Consider the following 27967-nt stretch of genomic DNA (forward strand, 5'->3'; position numbering starts at 1 on the left):
GGTGCCCTATGCGAGAGAGGGGGGGGAGCCTCTTTTTATGTATTAGGCTAAAAACAACTGATTTGCCGAAACTGAGTGATATGTTATACAATTAAGAAAAAGCAACGGTTGGCCTCTTCATGACTAATTTATAAATATATATATTTTTTAAATGTATTTTTTTTTTTTACAAACCTTAATTTTTGGTGCCCCCCCCCCCAGGTATTTGGTGCCCTACGCACTCTGCGTACTCTGCGTATGGGGAGCGGCTGCAACGCCAAACTCCACGCTAGCACTAGGATCTTGCAATGGACTGGGAACACAGGAGCTGGCTCCTCTCACGAGGAGACATGGGGATATCATTAGGAGGCGTAATGAGCTCCACCTGAGACGACGTTAAGTCATTAACGGATGATGGCTTTTAACAAGCTGGGAACACAAGATAGGCTGGGGAAGGACCTCGTGGGAGGAACCAAGGATGAGCCTGATCAAAATGACGGGATCGGTCCGTCCCTCGTGCCTCGTGTTCACCCATTCATCCACACGTTCCGCCCACCTTGCGAGAGAACAGGCCGTCCTCAGGGAGCAGCTCGGGTGAGGCGTATCGCTGCCAGGGACACTCCCCGGAATTAGCTGGGAGGAAGAGCCGGAGATCGAACCAGCAACCTTCTGGTTTTCCCGACGACCTGCTCTTCCCCCTGAGATACTTCAGTTAGTCGGAAGGTGTGCCCAACCTCGACACAGACCGAAACTAGCTCAGGAATCCACTGGTGGAAGCAGTAAGTGGAGGTTTCCCTGCTTACATTGTTTTTCAACGCTTCACCACATGCACACCGACTGATTTCTAATCAGCAGTGATGAGGACGCCACAGTAGACAGTGGACTCCGTCGTTTGTGTCGGAGCAGGAGAAGGTACAGCAAAGGGACACTCGCTGTACAGGCCAGCACTGTTATCTCTTCAGTCAGCACATTGGAGTGTAATTCCATAGCCCCAAAGATACACCCTCTGTGGTTGTATCTACACAACCTTTATCTAACTTCGGCAGCAGGTGAATGATATCTGCATGCGTCGGGGGAATGCTTTATGACGCTGATCGATCAAACAGGTGTGAAGACGATTAAAAAATATGAGAGGGTGTGTGTGTGTGTGTGTGTGTGTTTCCTTTAGCCTTTGTTTGATTTCCTTCTGTTTGTTCGTTCTTTTGTTTGTCTGTTGTTGTTGTGATTTTATCATGCTTTCATCCATGATTAATCTTTACATTATCCTGTGGATTCGGGATTAGTGTTCGACTGGGAAGTGTGGAAAGGGACGACTTATAACGACGAAAAAAATAATACTTTTACTGTTTAATTTGACGACGGTTTCAAAGGATCCGACATTTTGCGTTTTTACGCGCGGGATCTTTTCACATCGGTACTTCAACCGCCTTTATAACCGTCGGAAAGGTCCTTACAATGTAATGAGGCACTTGCCATCGTAAGGAGCATAGCGAGCTGAAGAGTCTCCCGTTTAAAATACGACGCTAAGAACGGCACTGCCAGGCATGCATCAAAATGAATGTAACAAAGATATTGATGATTAAAAATGTACCGGTCGCTGGACTTCCTGAACATTTTACATCCGCTTCCTTCTCGTAAATCCTCTATAACTGGACCCCCTGCTAAGGCTTGTGAAAAGCCACAGACGCTGCTTTGGCAATAAGAAGAAGTAATGGAAAATCCAAGAGTTTGCACTGTAGGACTGTTGACGTTTTGGAAAAACCTTGTATGAACATTCCCGAAATAAAACACCAAAGTTTCCTGGGCCGGCAGTAATCCTAATGGTGTCAAAATAGTGGCGGATGTGACAGAATACAGAAGCCCTGATTCAGCACTCACTCACCCTGAAACCAGGTCCTGCAGGCGACTCAGTCCTTTCTGTTCGGCTCTGGAACAGAAAAACAGTGTATAAACACAGTGTGAGGGTGAACCGAGGAAATGCAATGGCACAATTATCCGTATTTCTAAAGAACGGAGGAATCCGTTTAAAACGTTCTTTTGTCTGGTAAGAGTATCCCTTTTCTGCAGAGGTATATCCAGGCTGTACAAGGGGAATTAGATGTACTCTTCTGGCCAGTAAAGGTGAGTGAGGGTGAACTCAAATACAAGACCAAACCTGCATTAACGTCCAAACCCTCATATGGTATATAGTTAAGGTGTAAATTGGGTATTATTATCAAGACTTATTCCCAATCTTACAGTAACAAAAGGACATCAAATCACCTCCCAAACCCCATCTCCCCATTTGAAGGCATTCTGGAACAGTAGAAATAATAAGGGAAAGCCAGCCACCAGATCACGGTGTAGAAACCTAGCCAACAGTGCCCCCTATGGACGAAGTAGCACATTGCAGAAATGGGACAAACTAATAAAAACGCCTTTTCCAAGTCTGTTGCATTAGAAAAACGATGACAATTTTTTTTCAAACCGTGCACAACATTAAGATATTTTTAGGGCAATGAGCACGTGGGATAAATGTAACGGAGTTGAGGTTGTGAGTCGGCTGGTTTCTCTTTCAGGTTCGCCATCTTCATCAAAGGAATAAACGTGATCTTCACGGTCTGTGTTGATTACGTATATCCCAGAGCCGTCAGGTGATTTCTTGCAATACGTGCCATGACTCCATGCACTCCTACTCTTTCCAGCTCACCAACCAACGTAACATTTGATCACGTGGACCAATTAGCCTAGTAATTAAACATAACATAAAAACATCGATATTGCACACACAACCATTCTGCGGCTGAACTATCCTTAAATGGACCATTTATTAATTGGGTAGGTACGCGGTGGACTCTGCCGCACCTAGAGCGGTGAGGCGACGCGCTGCTGCCGCGCCCCTGGTGCGGTGAGGAGGCGATGCGCTGCTGCCGCGCCACTCGTGTGGTTGGGCGACAGCGTCGCGGCAGACAGCTGCTCGGTGCGGAATATGCCATCTACAGCCCGGGGGCGCCTCACACTTCTAACGGCTTTCCGCTGTCAGAAAACCCAGGCGCCGGGGGCGGCACGACGCAAAAGTTAAATGAAGGTTAAATGGATACACTTCAAAGTGGGCGATCTCCGCACGTACAGACGTTATATCGTGCTATAACGCGGGAAAGGTTAATTTGAGTCTTGTTGAGACACCCGGGCGGCGTGTACCGTTTGGGGAATGGCGGTTTGAGGTCCGGTTTGGGGGTCACCGCGCCTCAGGCAAAGGCGATTATTGGTTTCATTCATACGGTAATGATGGTTAATAGGGCTTTACGCAGATGATTTGAAACCAATTTCTTTAGGCCTACTTCAAAAAACGGAATTAAAAATAGAAATGTGCGTATGTGAACGCGCGCCTCTTGTGTGTGCGTGCGTGTGGGCGTGTTTCTGTGTGTGCGTATGCGTGTGCTTGAGTATGTGTGTGTGTGTGTGTGTGTGTGTGTGTGTGTGTGTGTGTGTGTGTGTGTGTGTGTGTGTGTGTGTGTGTGTGTGTGTGTGTGTGTGTGTGTGTGTGTGTGTGTGTGTGCGCGTGTGATTGCGTGTGCGCCTGCATGTGTGATATAACAAGCTTATATCAAAGCTTCAAACATACAGGTTCGTATGGTCGACATTTTGCGCCTGCCGGCCAAACTACTTCCGCGCCGCCACGGTTTTAATGATGCGAGGTTTCGGACTGCAGATGAGGCCCTAAGCACATGCTGCCCGGACAGAGGCTGCTGGTTTGAATCTCTCTGATGTGAAAAGCCTTCTCGCGTCTTGCGTCAGTTCACCTTCCTCTTCAATGCGAGGTAATGCTCTTTTACAGTCTGGGGTATGATGGGAGTCCTTCTCTAATACCACACACACACACACACACACACACACACACACACACACACACACACACACACACACACACACACACACACACACACACACACACACACACACACACACACACACACACACACACACACACAAGGAACTCATGATAGTGTACACACACACACACACACACACACACACACACACACACACACACACACACACACACACACACACACACACACACACACACACACACACACCACGGAAATGATGATGGTTTTCCTATCCACTCACGCACACACACAGACGCACACACACACACACACACAAGGAACTCATGATAGTGTTCACACACACACACACACACACACACACACACACACACACACACACACACACACACACACACACACACACACACACACACACACACACACACACACACACCACGGAAATGATGATGGTTTTCCTATCCACTCACGCACACACACAGACGCACACGCACGCGATGGGTGTTCTATGAGCTGATAAGGAATAGGCTATAAACGTGTCAATCGTTTTGATTGAAGTTCAATAAAAGATACGTGACTCACCTCAATGACGTCGGCCTCTTGGTCCTGAGAGTGTGAAGTTATAGTTAAGCTCAATTAAAAGAGGTTGTTGGTTTTTAGTCTGTCAAGAGCAACAAATGATTAGCATTAGCAGCATGGTTAGCGTCTCCTGTGACCTGTTCAGCCAATCAGGCTGCAGGACGGTGGTTGGCGAAGATTTGGCTGAACTGCTGGCGCAGGCGCACAACGCTCCAATTAGCCTCCAAAAGCGATCAACTGAGAGCAGCTCGCGCGCCTCGGGGACCACGTGATGAAACTGAATCGACAGATGAGCGCGCGGGATAATACACGTTGACACAGTGTTGTGAAGGCGGGCAGCAGACCTCCTATCAAAGCCCTTTGGTTAAAAAATGACTTTAGTATAGAACCAGAGAGAGAGAGAGACGGTGTATTGTTCTCCTGTGTGAAAGGTGACCCTGTCTGCCCTATTAAAATCTAGCCGGTAACTCAGCCTGGGGGTCCGTAGCCCACCGCCGCGCTGACGGCTGCTTACCAACCAACAAGGGGCTGGATGAGGGCCGCGTTCCGTATCAAACACTGAGTAACATCCTAAAGCGTAATGATATAAAAGGCTCATTCATCAAGGTAAATATATGACAGGGCGACGCTTTGAGTGATAATTTTTTTTCGGGGGGATTATTATATTTACGCACACACACACACACACAGATTTTTCTCGGTTCAAAGTAAAGCAAAACCGCATGGCTTAGAAAACAAGTTTAGTGTTTACTCTTGATGGTTGACAGCTGGCGGTTTTCCGCCTTTAAATAACCTTTTATTTATCTCATCATCTAACCGGTTAAAAGAGACAAGATATGTGCCTCCGTTATTCATCTATCGACGTGATTGAATACCATTTAAAACGTCTAATAGCCACCGTGTTAGTAGAACGCACAAATGAGTACTAGGGTCACAACAATGAAAAAGTAATTATACATTGTAACCTATTAGCATACTATTTATTTATTTCATATTTGTGGAAAAAATATTAACAGTGAATGACTTTGATGCTATCCTGTCATAGGTGTCGAAACACATCTACAGAAGGAGTAATAATAGAGTGATGTTATATATTAGATATAGATTCAATACAATTATTATATTAAGATGATTGTATGTTTGTTAGACTTCTGAACAACAGCTTAAGAAACTATTGCAAAACACTGGTTTTCAAATGTTTAGTTCACTTCATTAAGGCACTGTTTCTTCGCAACCAAAGACTTACGGATTCATCATTTAAGAATAACTGCCAGGGTTGATGACCTGTAATTAGCAGCGTCACCAATTTGGCATCCATTTGGTTGATCTAAACTCCATCTTGACCTGTTTCTAAGACAAGGTCAAAACAAAGGGAAATATTGATTTTAGAAATCAAACAAGGTAATACTGTTTTAATCGAGCCATGCAGGGGGTAGAAAAGCACTGCTCTACTCATATTCAGGGATACAATCCTCTTGACCTTAAACTGCCTAGCAATCGGAAACCAAATCGAGTGTTTGTTTTGTTCCCATCAACAATGTTATGAACGTGTGAGCAAATGAAAGGAAAGAAAGAACACAAAAAAAAAACACGAGCAAATAGTGAGCACTGTTTGGTGGATACTAAGTGATAAGGTTTATAAGGCTCTTTACAGGACTACATGTGTGATAACATACTAAGTGTTAACTACGTCTGGCACAACAAAATTTGGTCCTGCCACAATTCATTTACACTTATATAAACATTCATATTTGAAATAAACAGGTGAGAATGCCTGTGTGATATAGTTTTATTAACAACTATGTGCACACAAACAACGTGACATAACATACAAGTTATACCAATACAATTTTAGCATGTGACACATATTTGAGCGATCAAATTCATACTAGGTGATAAATGATCTGGTGATTAGTATTGAACTCATCAACGTGTCTATTCAAAGTGAAACGATAATATGCCCCTATATGTTATTAAACCTCGTTTTGAACGGGAATAGGTAACAATCTCTTAGGACAGGTCAAACGTCAATACTCATGTCAATATCACAGACTGTTTTGCTGTCCTATGCATTGACATCAGACAACGAGCCTTCTCAGAGTTGTTTCAAAGTTTCTTAAACCCTGACAATAGCTTCACAACGGTGTGGTCACGATGACGAGTTTGGTCAAGGCTGGGACCTCACACAATGAGCAGGACACAAGGCAACTACAACGTGTATGTTTGCATAGGGAGGATTCTAGTTTGTACACAAGCCAGCGCCACAGAAAAAGTGCCATGAAAAAGTGCTTCATTCTAATGTTCTTCGTTGTACAGGTTTATCAGGTGAGAAAAGCAAAATCCAGAACAAAATAACCCAGCAAACAAACTAACATTAAAAAAAAAACACCTCACAGTTTGAATCGGTTGCCCGGACAGAGTGGTGTTCTAGAGCAACTCAGGGAATGTCCTGGTGAGGCTTATGATGCCACTTCATTGCCCACAGTGTTCTCTGTGAATAATACTCGATTCCCTGTAGATGGATGACGATTGATGCACAAGCAGATCCATAAATACCCTAATCACCAACCACAGAGCTGTGACAAAGCAAACAAACATGAATTTCTTTCTAATTAGTCATACATTGTAGAAACATAGATGTTTACAAGATGAACATGTGATTTGAAAGCTGATTTAATTGTCCACCCTTTCCGGAGTCCAGTCAATTAAAACTAATATTGAAATGATTGTTATTTTTTCTGAATAATGTTTCTTTTCAGGAGCACATAACCATTAACTTAACAATTAAATTAGTCTACATCAGTAGAAACAAATTAAAATAGACATTTCAAGTAATTCCTATAAAGCAACAACTAAATCGGGAAAGAGTTAGAGAGAAATTATTTTGATCAGAAAATACTTCCAAGTTCTCCAGATTCACAACACTGCTATGGCTTCTTCAATCAAGTACGACATTTGACCAATGTTGGATTAAATTCATGACACACTTTTGAGCATACATTTTAATCTATTTAATATTTTGCAATAATTAAAGGTTGGGTATGAGATTTGCGAAATGCCAGCAGATTTTGAAAATACACGACTCAAATGGTCAAATGGCACGAGCGCGAACACAGATGCGCGAGAGTGAGCCAGGCTAGCTAGGTTGGAGTTTAGGGTTGTCTTCTAGTGCTAGGTCCAAATGTGGATTAGCTAGTTAGCTAGCTCCAGTAGCTACCGCAGGATAACAATAAAACAGAAGCTTGCTCTGGGTCACGAGCTTTGAGGACGTGCACGAAGGGGTCGCGCACGGGGAGCGGGGGAGGGGGAGTGGGAGTGCAGCACGACCGTTTGATTGACGTACTTACTGTCCAATGACACTCGGTGGTTCTGGAAATCATTGGCTGGAGTTTTTTTTTCGAGCCCTGCCCGTTCCACAGATGATTGACTTGTTTAATTTTCATGTCAGTACTTCTAACTCAGTGGCTGTAAGTGGGTTATGATAAGGATTTCAAGTAATTTTGCAAAAATGGCCAAAAAAAAGAATTCCATACCCAACCTTTAAATTATTTAAGTATATATCACAGACAATGGAATCCCTAATATTCCTTTACATCCAGAATAGCATGAATGTTAGCAGGGATTTATTAGATAGGAAGACAACGTTTTAAAGTTAATACGAGTTGTTAGTTGGGTTAAAATTCTTCACAAACAGCCCACATCCTGTCTCAAAACAAATAGCAGTTATTTGTTTTTCTTTTGTGTTTTTTTTGTCGGTTTTTGTACAAAAATATTCTATGATTTTGTTACGATAAATACCAACGGCGCACCACAACAGCAAAATGCAACGACATACCACAGCACCGCAGCATGAATGCCATTGTCAACAAAAGGCTCATCGTTCCTTTATGGTGTAATACTCAAAAGTATTTGCTTGCACAACCTCACGGCATTCAATCATTACGGTTAAGGCAGAACACCTCCAGAATATATATTCTGTATTCATTTCTGTTATTCTTCAGAATAACCTTGCGTGCTGGGAGATATGCATTTCCCTGTAGAAGTGCTTAAAACAACATTGTGTTGTTTATGGCTCCATGTTTGGTCAAAGAACAGTACATGACGATTTCGTCATTGCTGCAATCTCACTTCTTAAGCTCCAGAAAGATGGAGTACATTGAAATGAATGAAATGTATCCCTCAAGATGTTTCTGGAATGAAATGCAGCCTCTTGATGTTGTTGACTTTGGTGCAGCATATGTGGCCTGCATTTTTCAATATGGAGCAGGTGATAAACAGCACAAATTCAACATTCTTTACTACATCCTTTCCTCAACAAAACATTAATCTGTGAACCCATCTGTTTTTTCTTTAGGGCTTCGCTCATTATTTGACTCCTTGTCGCCATTTAGCAGTGGATTTCTTTTTAAATTGGCGTAATCGGTTAAGGAGGGTTAAATATTTTGCCAGATGAAGAAGATGATAATATGTTGATAAGGGCGAGCTGCCGTGCAAAAAGGACCTCACCAGGGATTAACAGTGGTGGCTTCGGCCATCACACCCAGTCTGGCTCCCACCACATTACAGTTAGCAATTTGAAGTTAACAATTTGAGTCATAACTACACACAAGTAGTAACGTGACTCTTTTTCACCTTTTTGCTGATCTCCAGAAACGGATCAGTGAAATGCAGTGCCGTGGAAGGAAGTGGATGACTTCGCATGGTTTAACTGTTCCCATGGGAACCACAGCGTAGGATTGATACATTGAACAAACAAACAAAACAACATTATATCACTGTTGTCAAGACGATTCAAACACAAGAACCCTGGTTTTAAAGTCTCAACGCCGAGACCCTGTTTTACACGCGTCAACGATGTCTCCATAGTGATACTTCGGTAATACGCGAGGTTGGAATTATGGACGACAAAAAACGACGACGGTTACGGTGAATCCTCACCAACATCTTATAAAAAACAGTTGTTACTTTGGCAGTTAGTATTGGAGGAGTTCTGACGATAAGACTTCCAAAGAAAGCCCGGGTTCGGAACCGCTCTGTACTCTCCCGCTTCCGATCTCCCCAAGCAGATCGGAGCGTGGTGTGCTTTGGGAGTTGTGGCGGTGTTTGTTGCTATTGTTGTTGATGTTGTTGTTGGTGACGGTGGAAGCGAGGAGGTCACAGTGTCAGAACCAACGGACCCGACTAGATGTTGGTCTCCCGCTGCACGGCATCCCCGTCTTTGCCGTCCTTCTTGGCCAGCTCGGCGGTGGCTTTGTCGCCCCCCTCAGAGCCCTTCCGGTACTGCACTGCGGCGTCGGGGTCGTCCGTCTCAGTCCTTTTGTACGAGTCGGCCTGCTTGCGCTCGCGCTCAAGCAGTCTGTAGTTGATGAAGTTGCCGATGAAGAGCCAGATGGCCGCGATGATGACCACCACGCCGCAGCAGAAGTACATATGCTTGTAGCTTTTTGTGACGTCCACCAGTTTGCCTGGAAGAAAGCGAAAAGTTGAGTCAAAAACTAATCTGTGCAACTTTTAATTAAAATAAAAGGAACAAATTCAATTGAGTCACAAGCCTATTGGTTTTATGCTTGATGGAAATGTTCATCCCCTTGGCTCTAAACTATAAATTAAAAACAAAAAGAGAATAATACTTTTCAATCTGAACAATGTTTGTTGTTTGTGGTCAGGACGATATAAATGCCTTCGCTATACTCTGACTATTGTATTTTTATATTACGCAATTTCTCTTGCTAATCCTACGAATAAAACAAAAGGTCTGGAGCATTCCAGGCCACTTTTAAAAAGGTCAAGCAGCCAACAACGTGATGAATGGACGGCAAGATAAAACAAACCCAGACAAAAACAACACACACCACAATATAACATATATATTAGATATTATATCATATTAAGATGATACGTATAGTTTGAGATCTGCTTAAAGGTTAGATATTATATCACCAGGTGTGAGTGTGATTAGCCGCTACCAGAATTTTAAAAAATCGGCCTCTTCTGACATCCCATCTGGGCGTGTCCACCTAGATGTATGACAGATAGATGAGCAACCTTTGCTATCCAGCACACATCTAGGTGGACACGGCCACTTGTAATGTCAGAAGAGGCAGATTTTCAAAACGGCTTGCAACGCCTAATCACACTCACACCTGGTGGTGTAACACGTCACCTTTTAAGGAACCATATTGCAAAACACTTGTTTTCAAACGTTTAGTTCAACACTTAACAACAACACTTGCGTCCCGAGGGGGGGGGGATTCCGGACCGGTCCATTACCTGCCAACGGGGGTCCGAGCAGCACGGGGCAGCACTCCACGATGGTGGTGAGCCCCACCGCGCTGGAGAAGCGCGGCGCCCCCACCAGGTCCATGAGGGTCTCGAACAGCACCGAGCTCACCATGCCGAACGCGAACCCGAAGAACACGGCGTACACCACCAGGCCCGTGTAGTCGCTGACCAGCGGGCACAGGATGTGGCACACGCCGTTGTACAGCACGGCGAAGCAGAAGAAGTACTGGATGCGCGGGCGGATCCAGCGCGAGTTGGCCAGCAGCCCCATGGTGGGCCGGGCGAACATGTCCACGAAGGCCAGGATGGAGAGCAGGAAGGCGGCCGAGTACTCGTCCACGCCCATGTCCTTGGCGTAGGCGGCCAGGAAGACGATGGGCGAGAAGAAGCCCAGGAACATGATGACGTTTCCCGACAGGTAGATGAGGAAGCCGCGGTGCTTGAAGAGCGACAGGTCCAGGTGCTTGTTCACCGTCTCCCAGACGCTCAGCTTCTCCGGCTTCGGGCCGTCGGTGAGGGCGGCGGGGGCCAGCTCCTCGTCCTTCTTGGCCCGGGGGGGGACCAGGGGCCTCATGAGGGCCCCCGCCACGCAGCAATTGAGCAGGATGCCCCCCAGGATAAGGAAGCTGCCGCGCCAGCCGAAGGCGTTGAAGAGGTACTGGTTGAAGGGCGCCAGCGTGCTGAGGAACACCGGGCTGCCCGCCATGGCCATGCCGTTGGCGATGGGACGCTTCTTGAAGAAGTACTTGCCGATCATGGTCAGCGCGGGCTGGAGGTTGAAGGCCAGGCCCAGACCTGAAGGACGAACACATTTATGATTAAAACACTTCTGTGACCCTATGACCTTTGACCCATGACCTATGCCATGAGGACCAGGCCGGAACCTGAATAGCGATGCAGACATTTATTATTCGAATGCTTCTAACCTATGACCTATGACCTTGGCTATAACCAACAGCTAAATCATTTAAAATCTATAGTCAATTTAGTTAAGTTAAACATGAATAAAACAACATTTATTCAGATGCTACTAATGCCGTATCCTTAGCCTAATAGCATAACTGCCTCGGTCATATTTGGGCCAAATTGCCCAACTCTGCTCCCCTAACACTTTGCCTCATTGCTATATCTATTTGTTGGCTACATCCGTCGAACTTAGCGGTACAGTATATAAAAAATAAAAACATCCTATGTGTTGTTTGCCAATTTTATTTTATTTTTTTCAGTTTTTCCGAAAACTAAAAATTTGACTTTGGCGATTATGAGGCTAACAAAAATGACCTATGCCCCCCACTAACAGGTAGATCGTTTCCACCACCGTGAACCAGGGACATGACAACAATGACAAGCGACGGCTACGAGCCCTTTGTCTATTTATAACGGTGTTCTCAGAAGCCGGTGCTTAGCGGGTGAGCGGTAAGCGGGCTTATGGCCGGCGTGGGGCCTCACCTCCGATGACCCCGATGCAGATGTACAGCTGGATGATATTGTTGCAGAAGGAGGCGGAGATCATGCCGATGGAGGACAGGAAGCCCCCCATGATCATGATGGGCCTGCAGCCGTACTTATTCACCAGGATACTGCTGATGGGCCCTGGGGGGAGAACACACAATATAATAGAATATAGCATATATTATATAGATGTGACATATTTTATATATATATATATATAACACACAATATCTATCATATATATCATAATTATAATAATTTATGTTGCACAACAATATACATCATATATTTAATGTATAGGCTACAACACAATTTATGTAACACGCAATATATATTAAGTTAATAATGGTACATCTATTGGAATGGTTACTACTTTTTCAACTTAATTAGCCCTTGTGATTATGAGAAAAACTTCAAATATTACATAAATATAAGAAACGGCAGTATATATCTTGATTCATGTCAATTCACACACTACTCAATATTTATAAAGAGACTAGTGTCTAGCAACTGTAAAAACTTAAAATTCAGGACAACAAGAAATTAAAGTCATTAAGCAAGGCACGTTATTGTGGTTCTGTCAGTCATTGTGTCTTTAAAAAAAAAAACCTTGACGAGCAAAAGAGGTCATCTGACATTTCCCCCCCCGCGTGAATTCCCCCCCTCCCTTTTTTCCTTTGTAGTTTGTCCTTGAGGAAAAAAGTTCAGCTCATTTGCATACAGGGCTGTGATCAGCATTCTCTGCGGATCTCGAGGTCCCTGATTGGCCGAGACGGGAAGCCCCTGAGCCAGTGCATTAACGCCTGTTGAAATGGGCTTATCCTCCGCAGCGAGACCCCCCCCACACACACACACACACACACACACACACACACACACACACACACACAGTCCCCCCCCCCCTCACGGACATCATTACAATGCGGACCAAACGCCAGCCAAGCTAAATATACCACGTTCCGCTTCCCAAACGGGAATAACACATTATGTTTTCCCATATCTTTCCATGACCCTTTGGGTGGTGTGTTTAGTAAACGGAACGAAGCACTTGAGACACAGACATGCATCCAAATCCCTCCCCCCCCCCCCCCCCCCCCCCCCCCCACAAGTTCTTATTTTGCGTCATTAATTTCTGTCCTTATTTTGTGTTCTCCTTATTTAGTTTCTTCTTATTTTGTGTTCTCATGATTTTCTCTCCTTCTTATTTTGTCTTCCTCTTATTTTTGGTTTTTATTTTGAGTTCTTCTTATTTTGTGTTATTACTTTTTGTTCTTCTTATTTTGAGTTCTTCTTATTTTGTGTTATTACTTTTTGTTCTTATTTTGTGTTCTTATTTTGTCTTATCCTTTTGTGTTCTTATTCTTTGGTGTTCTTATTTTGTCTTATTCTTTTGGGTTCTTATTTTGTGCGTTTCCCATTCCATCCATTGCCTTGTCGCGTCCGAGCGTGTCATGAAGTCGTGCGCCCTCGTGTGTGCGCTCCCAGCCAGTTGATCTCCGGGCCTCTGCAGAGTCGGTTTATGATAACACGGAAGATAACGCAGTTCAGGGAAACCCCCGTCTCTACACGTGACGTAACCACCGCCGCCACCTGGACCCCAGCCTCCACAGAGTTAGGGAGCGTAGTCAAATATCAAACCGCTCACACACTCCCTGTGTGTGTGACATGTTGGCACAATACACTGAGATGACCTTTCTCGCTTTTAAAACCACCAAAAAACGAACAGTAATAAATAAAAACAAAACAAAGGGTTAGCCATGAGGAAAGGGCCCTTTTTAATCTTCCCCTAACTCTTGAATGCGTTCCAAAGCAGAAGTCACCGTCTTTGATTGACAGTGAGGTCATTGTCACTAGATGTGCGATCATAGCGCGCCTGCTTTGTTCATCGCACCACTGACTGTGGAAACTATTTATACTATGTCTTTTTCTGGCAGCGTCACAGCCACAGTCTTTTATGGGGCTAATCTAACCAGGCCGACAGAGTGGACAGGTGGTTGGGGAGATCGTAGCCAAACAAAAGCAACACAAAACGCATCTTAGCGCTCTGACATAAAGCTGAGATCCTACAAAGACAAATCAAGACTCAATCCTTGCAGCATGACACAAGAAAACGTGAATCTATTGTTTTAACCGAGCCATACTCCCTGAACAGGAATGTATGTCTCAATAAGGACTGAAGCCTAATTTCCGTGTTCAAATTCCGAAACATTCCTTCACGTACTTCCTGACAGGGCCATGCGTTCTGGGCATAAGTGTTTACTTTAACAAAAGGTCTGCAGGCAACATTTTTTGATCCAGAGATGAGAGGGGTAAAATGGTTAACATATTTCGCAATGCAAATATTTGGCGATGCAAATGTAAATAAATAGGACCTCATTGTGCTCTCCTGCTCTCCTGACACATGAAAGATCAACCGGGGATCTGGAACAAAGGCATTGCTCAGGTTAAGAACGGCTGCACTGGGACAAAGCCTGCTTAGCATATTACCCCAGAGTAGCTCTCTCAAGGTACGCAGTGCTGAACCCCTCTTTTGAGCCAAACACCGATAGTGAAGCAAATATATTAGCAATGCAAACGGGAGATGGTACGTCTCAGGGGGCTATCGGTTCTCAATGTGTATCGTTTGTTATAGATATGAATTATTATTTAAACTAAACGAGTAGTAACGTCACATCTGAACCCCTTGCCCAGTCGGGAGAACAAGGCGGGAGAACCGGTGTGACGGTCGACACTCCTTTAGTTAACACTTGGGTCAATATTTGCTCGTCACTTCAGCTGAGGGGCCGTACCGGTCATACCGTCTCGGAAATGAACCGTCTCTCTCTCGTATCCTGGAAGCTCGGCAGTAACCAGGGAACAGGGCGGTGCATTTAAACAGTAGAAAGACCAGTGGTTCTCAACCTCTGGGTCACGAGCCATATGTGGCTGGTTGCATGGGACCTAGTGGGATGGCCATAACATCTTCGGCAAGTAAGGCGGCAGTGGCACAAGAGGTAGAGTGGGTTGACAAGTTGTAACCTGAAGGTTGCTAGTTCGATCCCCGGCTCCTCTTAGTGTCGAGGTTTCCCTGAGCAAGACACCTCACCCCAACTGCTCCCGACGAGCTGGCGGTGGCCTTCCGTGGTTGACCCCGCCGTCTGTGTTTTTTTCAAAAACGTATATATGAATGCCTTCATTTCTTTATGGCTTAATTTGATTGTGAATGCGTTTAAAGGCTGCACAGGCAGAGGCCGCATTGGTGAACTGTTTGCACAGAGACATCGTGATCACCTCACTCTCTTTTCAGACACGGTAATGAGCATATGTTGCGGATTTCACTAGGGGCCGAGGTAATTCCACAGTCTTCAGGAACCCCTGGGTTAACTACGACGATAACGTCCATATGAGTCAGGGCAGAGTCTAGTTATTATAACACCTGAGTAATAATACCTGAGTAATTATACCCGGTTACCTGAATAATTATATGAATCAACAGCGTTGACATATGAGTCATGAAAGTGGAACAAAAGATACCTCCAGTTAATAAGATGGACGGCTGTTCAGTGCAGGGAGCTGTGGGTAAGTTTGCTGAAGAGAAGTTTAAAAAGCGCTTTTCAATGGGAGGAAGGCACTTTATACAGGCCAGTGAATACCTGCGATGTCCTTCAAAATGTCCAGTATTTGTTTTACACCTCCATAGCTCTATAGCACCTCGGTGAAACACTATAGTGTAGCATTTGGACACATTTTGTCGAAGCTTCTGAGGGAAGTATTGATGCATCCTTCAGAAATGTATAAAACATCCTCAACAAGTACTTAAACGATAGTTTAGTACTTGTTTTTATTCAGATTATGAAGCTTCAAGTTGCCCTTGGCAACAACTTGTACAATCTGACGTTCGGATATTTGGCATTGAGTCAAGGTCAAAATGGTGACACTTCAATTTTGGCGTCAGCTTTAGTAGTCAGCCAACTTTCTTAACTCCAATAAAAGATCAGAAATTGGATGTGAAAAGATGCAATTTTTTGCATCTTTGGCCTTCTGTTTACTTCTGTATATTTCTTGGACATTACACAAACATAATGATTTAAATTGTGCCAAATATTGGCTTGTGGTTTTGTTTTAACATACTGTTTACAGCGTTCCCCGAAGCACAGCAGTGATGTGTGTGTTCAGCATGATCTCCGACCTAAACAACCAAATGGGTCGCTTCTCAATATGAACCAAATGACCCTCATGACGTCAACCTAGTTGACGTCAGAATAATAAAGATGTCATCTTTCGAAAATCACTCGATTTTCGAAAATAAAAGCCATAAAAAAATCTAATAGCAGTATTTATATTAATGTTTCATGATTGTGTGTGTGTGTGTGTGTTTGTGTGTGTGTATGTGTGTGTGTGTGTGTGTGTGTGTGTATGTGTGTGTGTGTGTGTATGTGTGTGTGTCTGTGTGTGTGTGTGTTTGTGTGTGTGTGTGTGTGTTTGTGTGTGTGCGTGTGTTTGTGTGTGTGATAGAGGTAGTCAGAGAGAGAGAGAGAGAGAGAGAGAGAGAGAGAGAGAGAGAGAGAGAGAAAGAGAAAGAGAGAGAGACAGAGACAGAGACAGAGAGATTCACCAGACCTAACCACCAGTTGGGTGGGGGGGGCTTACCTCCGGCGTACATGACGGCCAGCATGATGGAGGAGATCCAGGCTGTCTGGCTGTAGGACGTCCCGAAGATCTTCTGGATGTCCTTGAAGAAGACGGTGGTGGCTTTGGGGAAGGCGTAGCTGAAGCCGATGGAGATGAAGGCTCCCAGGACCACCGCCCAGCCCCAGCCTCCATCGGGGGGCTCCACGGCGGCCACAGCCTTCGCCGGGGGGGGCATCGCAGACCTGGCTCTGGACGGAGGGACAGGGGGGGGTGGATGGGCGGGCGTGGAGGGCGGGGAGATCGCTGCTCACTGCAAACAAGGAGAAGAAGAAGAAGAAGCAAGGTCACGCGATTGGCTGGTTGGTCGCATCATTGGTCGGTTTGTGGCGCTACCGGACGGTTTGTGGCGCAATTGGCCGGTTGGTCGCGCTATTGGCTGGTTGGTCGCGCTATTGGCTGGTTGGTCGTGCTATTGGCTGGTTGGTCGCGCTATTGGCCGGTTGGTCGCGCTATTGGCCGGTTGGTCGCGCTATTGGCCGGTTGGTCGCCCTATTGGCCGGTTGGTCGCGCTATTGGCCGGTTGGTCGCGCTATTGGCCGGTTGGTCGCGCTATTGGCCGGTTGGTCGCGCTATTGGCTGGTTGGTCGCGCTATTGGCTGGTTTGTCGCACTATTGGCTGGTTGGTCGTGCTATTGGCTGGCTGGACACGCTATTGGCGGGCTGGTCGCACAATTGGCTGGTTGGACACGCGATTGGCTGGCTGGTCGCGCTACTGGCTGGTTGGTCGTTCTATTGGCTGGCTGGTCGCGCCATTGGCTGGTTGGTTGCGCTATTTGCTTGTTGGGAACATTCGCCGTTGGCAGAGAACCAGACCCTTATTGACGGAGCGGTGGTGGTGTGGGACCTGGAGTGGAAAGGTAGGACTGGGAAGGGGGGCGGGACCTAGCTCCAATGTGACCTGCCCGAGGAGAAGGACATACCAGCCCAGCCGGAACAAGAGAAGGCACGTGCAAACATACCACACAGACACGCACATGCACACACACACGCACACACACACGCATATACACACACATTCACACGCATGCGCATAAACAAACACAGGCGCATACACACACAAACTCCTGTCTTCTGTGTTGACCTTCCAAAGTGTCCGCACTAAATAAGGTCAACACTCGTCTTACCTGGGTGAACAGGTGTTGCCCCGCCCACTTCGTCTTACCTGGATGAACAGGTGTTGCCCCGCCCACTTCTTAGCTCAACCAAAAAAAAGGCCCAGGTGATTTGAACAACCCACCTCCATGCACAGACACACACACACACACACACACACACACACACACACACACACACTCACACACACCGTTATCTCCTTCCCCGAGGCAGAGTAGTGGAAAAGTAGGAGGAGATTGAAGCGGCGATAGAGGGAGGGGTAGGGTGGGATGGAGGTGGGGGTCCAAATCAGGTGCTACTGTTTACAAAGCAAACAGAACAACCATGTGTTCAGCAAAGCCGAGAGCGATAATTGTGCTTTTAACGCCGCTATACTAAGACGTGGCTTAGAAAGGAAAAGCAGACACACACACACACACACACACACACACACACACACACACACACACACACACACACACACACACACACACACACACACACACACACACACACACACACACACACACAGTTGGAAGTTGGAAGCTCGGGGCTAATCACATTATTTTCGCCTTCCTAATCCTCAACGTATTGCTTTTTTACCGCCTTTCCTCCGAGCCTAATCTCCCGGCACATGTCCGTCGGTGAACTCACACAGGGAGGGACTGTGAGAGTCCAGGAGTCAGTGTACAGGACCAATAAAAGCTTGAGGGGAATCAATACTTTTGTGTTGACCTTTAGGGGACGGCGCGCATGTATCGAGTTTGTGATGATTGAGGCATAAAGCAAAAAAATGCCCCGTCATAAGCAGTTCTGTCCGGAATCGTCACGTCAATCATGTCATAGGCAATTTTTTGCATTAAATGGGGATACACTTTAGTTTGGCGGTATGGTTTCACTCTTTTCCAAGCTGTAGGGTTTAAGGCCTACCACACAGATGTCAGATACAGAATACAAACGTTTGTCGACAGGGGGCACTATACAATCCCCCATGGGGTCCGTCAGGTATCTCCCCCCATTGTGTAGGTTAAATATAATACAGAGCAGAAGCAAGCAGGTGGTGGTGGTGGTGGTGGGCGGGGCGCTGGGCGACATTCTGCTTAGCACACTTAACGTTGCAGACGTTAAGTGTGCAACTTAACGTCTGTTCGGGATGGAGGGTCCCGATAGAACTAGTTACACCCATAATCGATTTAAATACAAGGGTCACACCACCATGACAGTAAAGGGTCCCGTTCAGAGGAGAACCGTGAAGAAAACAGCAGCGAAACACAACAAAAATGTGCAAAGCACTTACAATTGATCCCTGTATGCAACAAAGATACCTAGGATAAGATGCTACACGATACACAAAGTACTATTTTTAAGTGCCAGGACGTACAACATACAATTAAAACAGGTGAGTGCATGAAGTGCCAGATCAAATCATTTGAGCATCTCTGTGACTCTGGAGGGAGGGAAGCTGTAGTGATGCTGTTTTGTACACTAGACTCACCCTGTGTCTCCTTTAAAGACAATAGTCTTTAAAGTCTTTCACTTCACTCACAAGAAAACAGGTGTGAGGGTAGTGATCGGAGAAGGGGGAAAGGTGTTGGTGGTGCGTGTCACAATCACTTCCTGTTAACACGAAACTGGCACGAGTACGAAATTAGTCAATGTATGAATCTATTTTCCTGTTTGGTATCACAGCTGTGCAACCACAAGAGAACGTGTATTTGCTAGTCACATCTACATGTGTTGAAATGCCTGGTTTTCCATTATCTCACTGTAGGCTACGTCTAGCTGACAGTGAAAAACAGTCCCTCAGCAGACACACCTATATATACACATATGCTTGAGAGGTTTCACCCTCTTCACTTGATGAAAATGGGTTTCAGAAAAGCAAAGGGACGAAAAAAAAATGAAAATCCCCGGCCATTAATAAATCATGTCTGCACCCTTCATCCACTCACCAGATATCAGGTTTTAAACACACACATACACGTACACACACACACAAACACACAAACACACACGCGCTCACACACACACTTACACACGCACACAAACGTGAAGACAATGCATACCACATAAGAGCTGTACTAAAACTGTAACATAAAGACGAAATCTAGTATGTTTTAAATCTGAAGATATGATGGGAATATTTCCGGACTAATCGATTTAAATTACAATCAGTTGTGCAAGCACTGATAATAGCTTTTCTTCCTTTTTACAATATCTCATACCCCCCCCCTCCCCTATCATCATCAACTGTATGTTTGAGTGTTTACAGTCGATTCCGTAGAATAGTATGGAACATTATATACACATTCCTTTGGGTGTCCATTACATAACAAAGGGGCCTTAATAACACAAGCGATACTTCAGTACGCATCGTGTAAACAGGACGGGCCCCTACATGCCCGTCCCCCCTGTCCACCTTCCCCCCAATCCCCAGCAGGGGTCCTCCAGAGGGCCCCAGCCCCCCGCCCTAGTAAGCTGTGCACCTCTTGCGCAACGCCCTCCAGTCAAGTCAGGCGCTCGGGGGAATTGTTTACATCACATTCCTAGAACCCATGTCCAGCCTCGGAAAAAAAAAAAACACTTTCCTCGCTCTCCTACTGTGTATTTTCCATGCATTGCGCTCTATAAATCAAAGAGGGCTTACCGCCTCCCTCCCTCCGGGGGGGGGGGGGGGGATATACAGTAGGTTCTAATCCCAGGATAATCTGAGTATTGGCTGGGCACCAGCAGAGACTCAGCACCAGGAGAGGAGATGTGGAGGCTGGTTTTATCCACCGTGATGACGCTGCACTTCATGGGGAAGACGCTTTCGGCTTGTCTGGTTTCATTACGCCGTGTGTTTGTGACGAGAAGCACAAACGGGGTAGAGGCTAGTTGAGGGTAGAAGGACTACATTTATACAGCGCTATTCTAACCACTCAAAGCGCTTCACAATACTGCCTAACATTCAGCTTAGAGGGTCGGCTTAGCTTAGGAGGTAGAGCAGTTGTCTTGTAACCGAAAGGTTGCTAGTTCGATCCCCAGCTCCTCCTAGCTGATTGTTGATGTGTCCCTGAGCGAGACACTTATCCCTCACCCTAACTGCTCCTGACGAGCTGGCTGTCACCTTGCATGGTTGACTCTGCCGTTGGTGTGTCAAGGTGTGTAATAACTGATGTAAGTCGCTTTGGATAAAAGCATCTGCTAAATGCCCTAAATGTAAATGTAACATTCACCCATTTATTCACACACCAACGGCGGTGTCAACCACGCAGGGCGATAGCCAGCTCGTCCGGAGCAGTCAAGGTGAGGCGTCTCGCTCAGGGACACTCCGCTACGCGGAGCCGGGGATTCAAACTAGCAACCTTACGGTTACTAGTAGCCAACTCGCTCTACCTCCCGAGCCATATGCTGCCCAAAGACTGGGCCCCCGATGGTTGTTGTTCCTAAACCCCTGATGTCCACAGCGTACCGCTAGGCCTCGCTGGGCGAGACGCCAGCCCCTTACCTGCTCCGTGAGAACATAACTCACGGGGGGGGAAGTCGCTCGGGGAAAAGAAGCGTGAAGGAGTAGAACGGAAACCAAAAGGTCAGGTTGATTCAAAACAAGGCAAAGGAAAGGTTTATCTCCTTATTTAGTGTTATGTGGTCAGGAGCAGACTGGTTTGGTTGCTATGGGGACGCAAGGTAATGAACATTCCCAGGAGAAGGACTTTTGTTTGGCTTGCATCCCAGCAGATTGACGGTCAACAGATTGACCGTTTGAAGGGAAAGCATTGAAATGAATGCGACTTAACTGTACAAAAACAGTTGAGCAAATGTTAATACTGATATCGAATATAAAACAAATACCTCCCTCCTATCCCCCTACTGATTGGCAAATATTTATGAAATTGTAATTAATTACCAGATCATTGACATATAACCCTTTGGCTATGTAATGAATAAGGGTAACTATTAATTTAAGGTAATGAATTAGGGGTCACTTTGACCAAATATTTAAAAGAACAGCTGGCACAATAGAGAACTACCCAAACCTGTGGTAACTCTGCCAATTCACCCCTTCTTAGCCAATCACAGGCCGCTACAAGTACCTCCCTTAGCTATTGGCTATTTACACAGGGATTATTTGGTCTGATTTACAGTTAGTCATAACGAGTGATATAATCTCCCACTCATTGGTAAACAGAGTGTGTTCTCAAACATAATCCATAGGTCTAATGAAATCCATTGAGAAACTTTTGTGATATTCGACGTGTCCGCCCTAGATGTACCAATAAAAGCTTAACCCCAGTTCAAACCGACAAGAAAGCAGTTTGACATATACCATCGTCGACAACCATCGACGAAATGCGTTCGTTTCAAACCCAGCGAGACTGAACTTTCTGTTTCATGCGTGTAATGACACACGCACACAGCAACGTACCACTGGAGGCTAATTCAATAATACTAATCGAATTAGCCCGGCTCCCCGGTCTCAAGAATACGCCCAGATCTTGAGGAGGGCTCTTGTTGCGGCCATGGGGAATCCAAAAATAAAACAACAAACATAATCTCAGCCTCGGAGCGGCACAAGAATAAGACAATGTTCAAACGGTATCGTGATCCGAGGAACACGGCGTTCTTCGGATCGGGCGCGTTCATCAACTCTCGGGTCACACGGGCAAAACATTAAAAAATAAAACACGGGAAGAAAGAAAACCAAGTAAACAATAGGGGTGAAAAGAGTAGAAAATGAAAAGAGTGAGCGGAAGGGGGGGGGGGGAAAGAAGAAAGAAAGAGCGATAGAAAGAAGGAACAAGTGAAGGGAAGTAGGAAGGTTGACGGAGTAGGGGGGGGGCAGTGGCCCTGAGCGAGCGCTCGCTCTGTGACTGTGGGCTCCTCGCTCCAAGGTCAACGGTGTTGGAAGGCCGCCAGTTAGACTGCCTCCGTGCTGGAGGGTGGAGGGTGGTGGGTGGAGGGATGAGGGATGAGGGATCTCAGGTTTAGCGTGCACTCACAGGGGGCGCTCTGAGCCCCACACAGTGCTGGGTTTCAGCCTGGAGGGAGGAGAACTTGGCCAGAGTTTTCTTCAGAGCGTTCTGAGGACGTGTTGTGTGCGTTGTGATTGTGTGTGTCTGGGCTTGCTCGTAACAGGGAGCTATGTCCGTTGGGTGATGTTCTTGGGAGCTGCATAACCGTCATGTTGAGCCTCGGTAGTATTTGAATAATTGAATTTGAATAATCAAACTTGCGTTCGAACATGAAATGGAAGTTGACAACATTTAGATTTTACCAACAGTATCTGGGATTTACATGGAATCTGTCCGGGGGGGGGGGGGGGGGGGGGGGCTGAAACCACTTCTATTAATATTGCAAAACATGTTGTTATTAGTTAGTTATTAGGCCTCCAGCTGAACCAGAGGCCATGTGCTTGTATGTCGGTCCGGGACACTGCCTGATATTATTAAAAAGGCCCTGCGGAGAAGACTTAGCAGATATCTTACCATTTACTCTGAAGAGAAAACGAAAAATCAAAAAATGACTTTTCTGTAAAGTCTGAAAACAGTGGCCATGTTGACAGGAAGTGGCTTCAGCAACACTGTCAAACGCTACCGATGATGTCCAACGACCTTTCCGCTTCAATTCATGAGCACCTGTGCCATGATGACCCCCAGCGTGTTTAAGAGCGCTGTAACGTTCAAATAACTCCACCACCTGACGTTAAAACGTGGCAGTTCAGAGATGTCCATTTTGCTCCTGGCTGGATGGCAGAGGGCCAGCCCAGCCATCCCTACCGGTTCTGGGTTGGGTGCCGACTGCATTAATTACAACACACATACCTAGCACTTTATAACCCAGGATTACACTGCATGTTCAGACACTGTGTGAATGACGAGTGGGCCAGTGAGTGAGTGAGTGAGTGAGTCGGAGTAAATAAACACATGAGAATATTTTCCCATCGCCCACTGGGGTCTGAAGGGGCCCTGTTGTCTTGGGCTGAATCCCGAGGCGCTCGGTGTGAATGTGCTGACCTTTTCCCTCACAGCATCAGTCCGTAAAGGGGGGCAACACACATGTTCCTCCTGCTTGGCTCGCACTAACCACAACACACTACTTCTGCTTGGATCGGGTCCAACTCTACCACAACGTGGACAGTGACACACAACACCATCACCGTTGTGTCAGGTCTTAGCGTTACTACGGGCCAGACGGGTGAGATCTGATTAGACCTCCAGACAGTGTGTGACCGAGTCTGTTACCGGTGTGACCCTGTTGGCTACGGAGTTAGATAAAAGTGGCACGTCCAGGGTCAGTGTGTCAGAGTATAACTTTCAAACTGAACTGGCAGCCTTAAAGGTTGTCCCAAAGACTCAAGTCTCACTTGTTCAGTTTCACCTCGACTCTGCATAGCCTCCCCCCTCAACCTCCCCCCCCCCCCGTATCACCCCCACACCCCTGTTACGCACTTATAGTATGTTGTCCTTGCACTTAATAATAGTACTTAGTATGAAGCATGATATCGTAGCTGTCTTTGCTGCATACAGGGAATGGATTAGCCTAGCCATTGTATGTGCTTGGCACTTGGTTCTATTTACATCCTTACTTTACAGACAGCGATATATTACTTCCATTCCTTCTGACAAGTACTTATTGTAAGTAGCTTCTGATAAAAGCGTCCGCTGAATGCCCTGAATGTTAATGTACTGTATACATTCTTAGGGCTGCACCACAATGTTGTAAGCCCATGCGATAAAGCCCAAAGCCGTGAGGTGGTTACCCCATCGCCTCCACCACCGCGACCCGCCCCCCCGCAACCCAACATACTCAGAGGTCAAAGTCAACCTAAGAGCTCACGGCTCTTAGGTAACCCGATGGGGAAAAAACGTTGTTTCGGTGCTCCCGTGGTTACCGCGGGTCAAAGTGCACTCGGGGCCCGAACAATCGGCCTCAGATCCTCTGTACCCCACCCACCCGTCGACCAGCGTGTAGTGGTGGACCCTGCCGTAAACACGGCCACGCCCGTCCCAAGAGAACAAACGACCCCCCCGGTAGATTCAAAGGGCCAGGTTAGAAACAATGCCGTCCTGATACGAGGGGCCCGCTAGACTATTGGGTTACGTGCATCCTGAACATAAACGCCGTAAGGCAGGGGGTCCTGTGTGAAAATACATAAACACGACGCTTCGATTGTATAGGCCTCCGTTCTTTGATGTGCTCAAAGGCACATCAAAAGGTGTACGGCCTTTAAAGTCTGGATTCCCATCCAGCCTTGCTTTGATGGTGCCGAACTAATGACTCTGTTAATGATTAGATCGTCTGCGTAGGGGTTTTATGTATAATGGGATCGTCAGAAATTCTCATCTTTGATTTGAGGTCAGAGATGCGATAGGGTTACCGATTCTCCAAGACTTTCTTGGGCGAAAACTTAATTAATCCAGTGACAAAGGTTTTGATGGATTTGTCAACAAGTTAAAAAGAAAGTTGGTCAAGAAGCATATGGAAATGTGGAGGCATTATTAATGTATAAACAGGGTTGATAAAGTTATATATTACATTATATTTGTTTGGTGTGACCTTGAGTTACCTTAAGCCATGGCGTACAAAATAAACACAATTAAATAAGTTATTTAATTCCTCCGCTCATCAGCTGATATGAAGTTAATAAGTGTTAATTTAATGAAGTTAATTAATGTAAAGCATCCGGAACGTTTCTATGACGTGGGTAACTTTGCATATTCCGGTAAGACAGGGTTGACAAATTGGATGACGACAGAAAGATAATTACAGTTTGTTTGAGGTGAAGAGGCTGTACAAGAAATCCTATGACTCACACAGACACGCACAGACACTAGTAACATACCAGTAGCTGTTTGTAGAACAACCTCAATTAGTGAATTACATGTTTACATGGCGACGCCCAAAACTGAAATCTCAGAAGCAGCTAAAACACTCCAAATCCCAGATTCCTCTGCATCCTCTGTTAAGCAGGCTCTGGTATGTGGTTTTAACAGTATACAAACTAGTAACAAACTATAAGCTGTTGGTAGAGCAACAACAATAAGTGAATTACAAGTTTACATGGCAACAAATCAAAACTGAAATCTCTGAAACAGCAAAACACTCCAAATCCCAGAATCCTCTGCATCCTCTGTTAAGCAGGCTGTGGCATTGTTTTAATAAAGATAAGAGAATGGATAAAGAGGGAGGGGGGAGGGTGAGAATGCCTGAACAAAATATATATTCAGGTAATCGTCTACCATTACTGATATTAGTTACATTTCTGGTCGTTTGAAGCGGGAAAACCACAAGTGTGTTTGTTACATGAGAATTTGAGGAGGGAAAAATAAGGAATGAAATACAATGCCCCTGAAAAATGTAAAGTAAATCAATGTTTTGCTGGCATTACGTCCACGAAGGCACCAAAACATTAATGGACTTCAGTTTTTTTTAAAGTTTAAATTAAATGATGGGTAAACACATGCTGGCTGTGTGTAATAATCATATTAGAACGTCACTGCAGCTTTTCATATTTTTCCATCGCGGAAAAGTGAATGGACCAGACTGTTGACACCACAGAGACTTGCATCTGAGGGCATAATAGTAAACACAAGTGCAAGGGGGGCAGCAATACACATCTTGGGCCGTTTTAAAACAACCGTAAACCTCGCATGTAGGCTACACAGTGACTCGAGTCAAGTGCTTTGGAGATAACATGGAGATGGGGTTATAGTGAAACCCTGGTCTTCAAGAAGACCGTACTCATCATTCCTAAGCTGATCAGAGTACACTCTGTTTTGATCAGAGCGTCTGACACTTTGAGCGGTGCGATAAGCGCCTCGTAAACTCCACTGCGCATGCGCAGTTCCAACAAGGATAAGGATCGTAAACTCAAGTCACGTTTCTTAAAACGTAAGGTACTTTTCGTATGTTACGAATACTGGACTGGAAATGCAACGGTGAGGAAGGTTGCACGTTGTGGGCGATTCTTCCTCTAGTGACATTCTGTCACATTTTGTTAAAAATTAAGAATACATTGAAATCTCCGGTTCACATCTGTTCTTCGCTTCTTAATCCTGATCAGCTAACAAGCAGAATCACACACACACACACACACACACACACACACACACACACACACACACACACACACACACACACACACACACACACACACACACACACACACACACACACACACACACACACACACACACACACACACACACACACGCACTCACAACATCCCCACTCGTCTAGCTAGCCCACGAGACCCACCACAGACACGGACCATAACAGACAACGTATCGCCTCTGCTCCTGTAAGTGGGAGGACTGGTGGGAAGACCAGGGACTGGTGTGGAGTGGTGGGCTACATCATCAGACACATTCAACATTGATGTGACGCGGTGGGACTCTTCATCATCATCATCATAGCCCGCGGTCCCAGGATGAAGACGGGGATGTGCTGTCTGTGTGTGTGTGTGTGTGTGTGTGTGTGTGTGTGTGTTTGTGTGCTGTTCGCGGGCTGAAGACCGGTTGAATCCGGCCGACCCGCGGGGCCTCTCGAGCCCTTCTTCGGTGTCCCACCAAATAAGATCAATAATTTAGAGTTGGCCAAACCTCGCCTGTATTGGGTTAGCCAATGTGGTAACGCCCCCAGGACATAGAGGACACAGAGACACGGGATACAACATTTTAAAATATTTAACTACTAGACTCCTTGGTGACTGCGGCCGAGGACGGGATCCTGTCGTCAAGGAGACACCGCGGTCGCATCGCGCGCAGTGTTTCTTTGTGATGCGAGGGCACGCGACCGGGAGAACACACACACACATACACACACACACACACACACACACACACACACACACACACACACACACACACACACACACACACACACACACACACACACACACACACACACACACACACACACAGACACACAGATTCAGCGGCGTTCCTACACACACGAGTCGACTGATCGAGCGCCACATCACGGCTTACCTCGGACAGTAAGGACGTGGCTCGTGTCCCGCGGCGGTGTTGTCCTTGCGTGCTCGCTGCTGACCTGCTCGTGCTGCTGCGTGAGGATGGGTCTCTGGTGTGGAGCGTTTG

General features: G+C 46.0%; 1 protein-coding gene across 1 annotated transcript; it reads right to left on the reverse strand.

Moving 5' to 3' along the window:
* Positions 1–5831: 5831 nt before the first annotated feature.
* LOC130380762 (monocarboxylate transporter 2-like) lies at positions 5832–27967 on the reverse strand. The gene is made up of 5 exons (XM_056588088.1): positions 27857–27967; positions 16752–17043; positions 12120–12263; positions 10659–11465; positions 5832–9853 (listed from the first exon to the last, which is right to left on the reverse strand). Exons 2-5 carry the CDS (start codon positions 16966–16968, stop codon positions 9570–9572), a joined length of 1452 nt encoding a protein of 483 aa, XP_056444063.1. The 5' UTR covers positions 16969–17043; positions 27857–27967; the 3' UTR covers positions 5832–9569.

This window comes from Gadus chalcogrammus, chromosome 4 (assembly GCF_026213295.1).
Source record: "Gadus chalcogrammus isolate NIFS_2021 chromosome 4, NIFS_Gcha_1.0, whole genome shotgun sequence".
Classification (NCBI taxonomy): Eukaryota; Metazoa; Chordata; class Actinopteri; order Gadiformes; family Gadidae; genus Gadus; species Gadus chalcogrammus.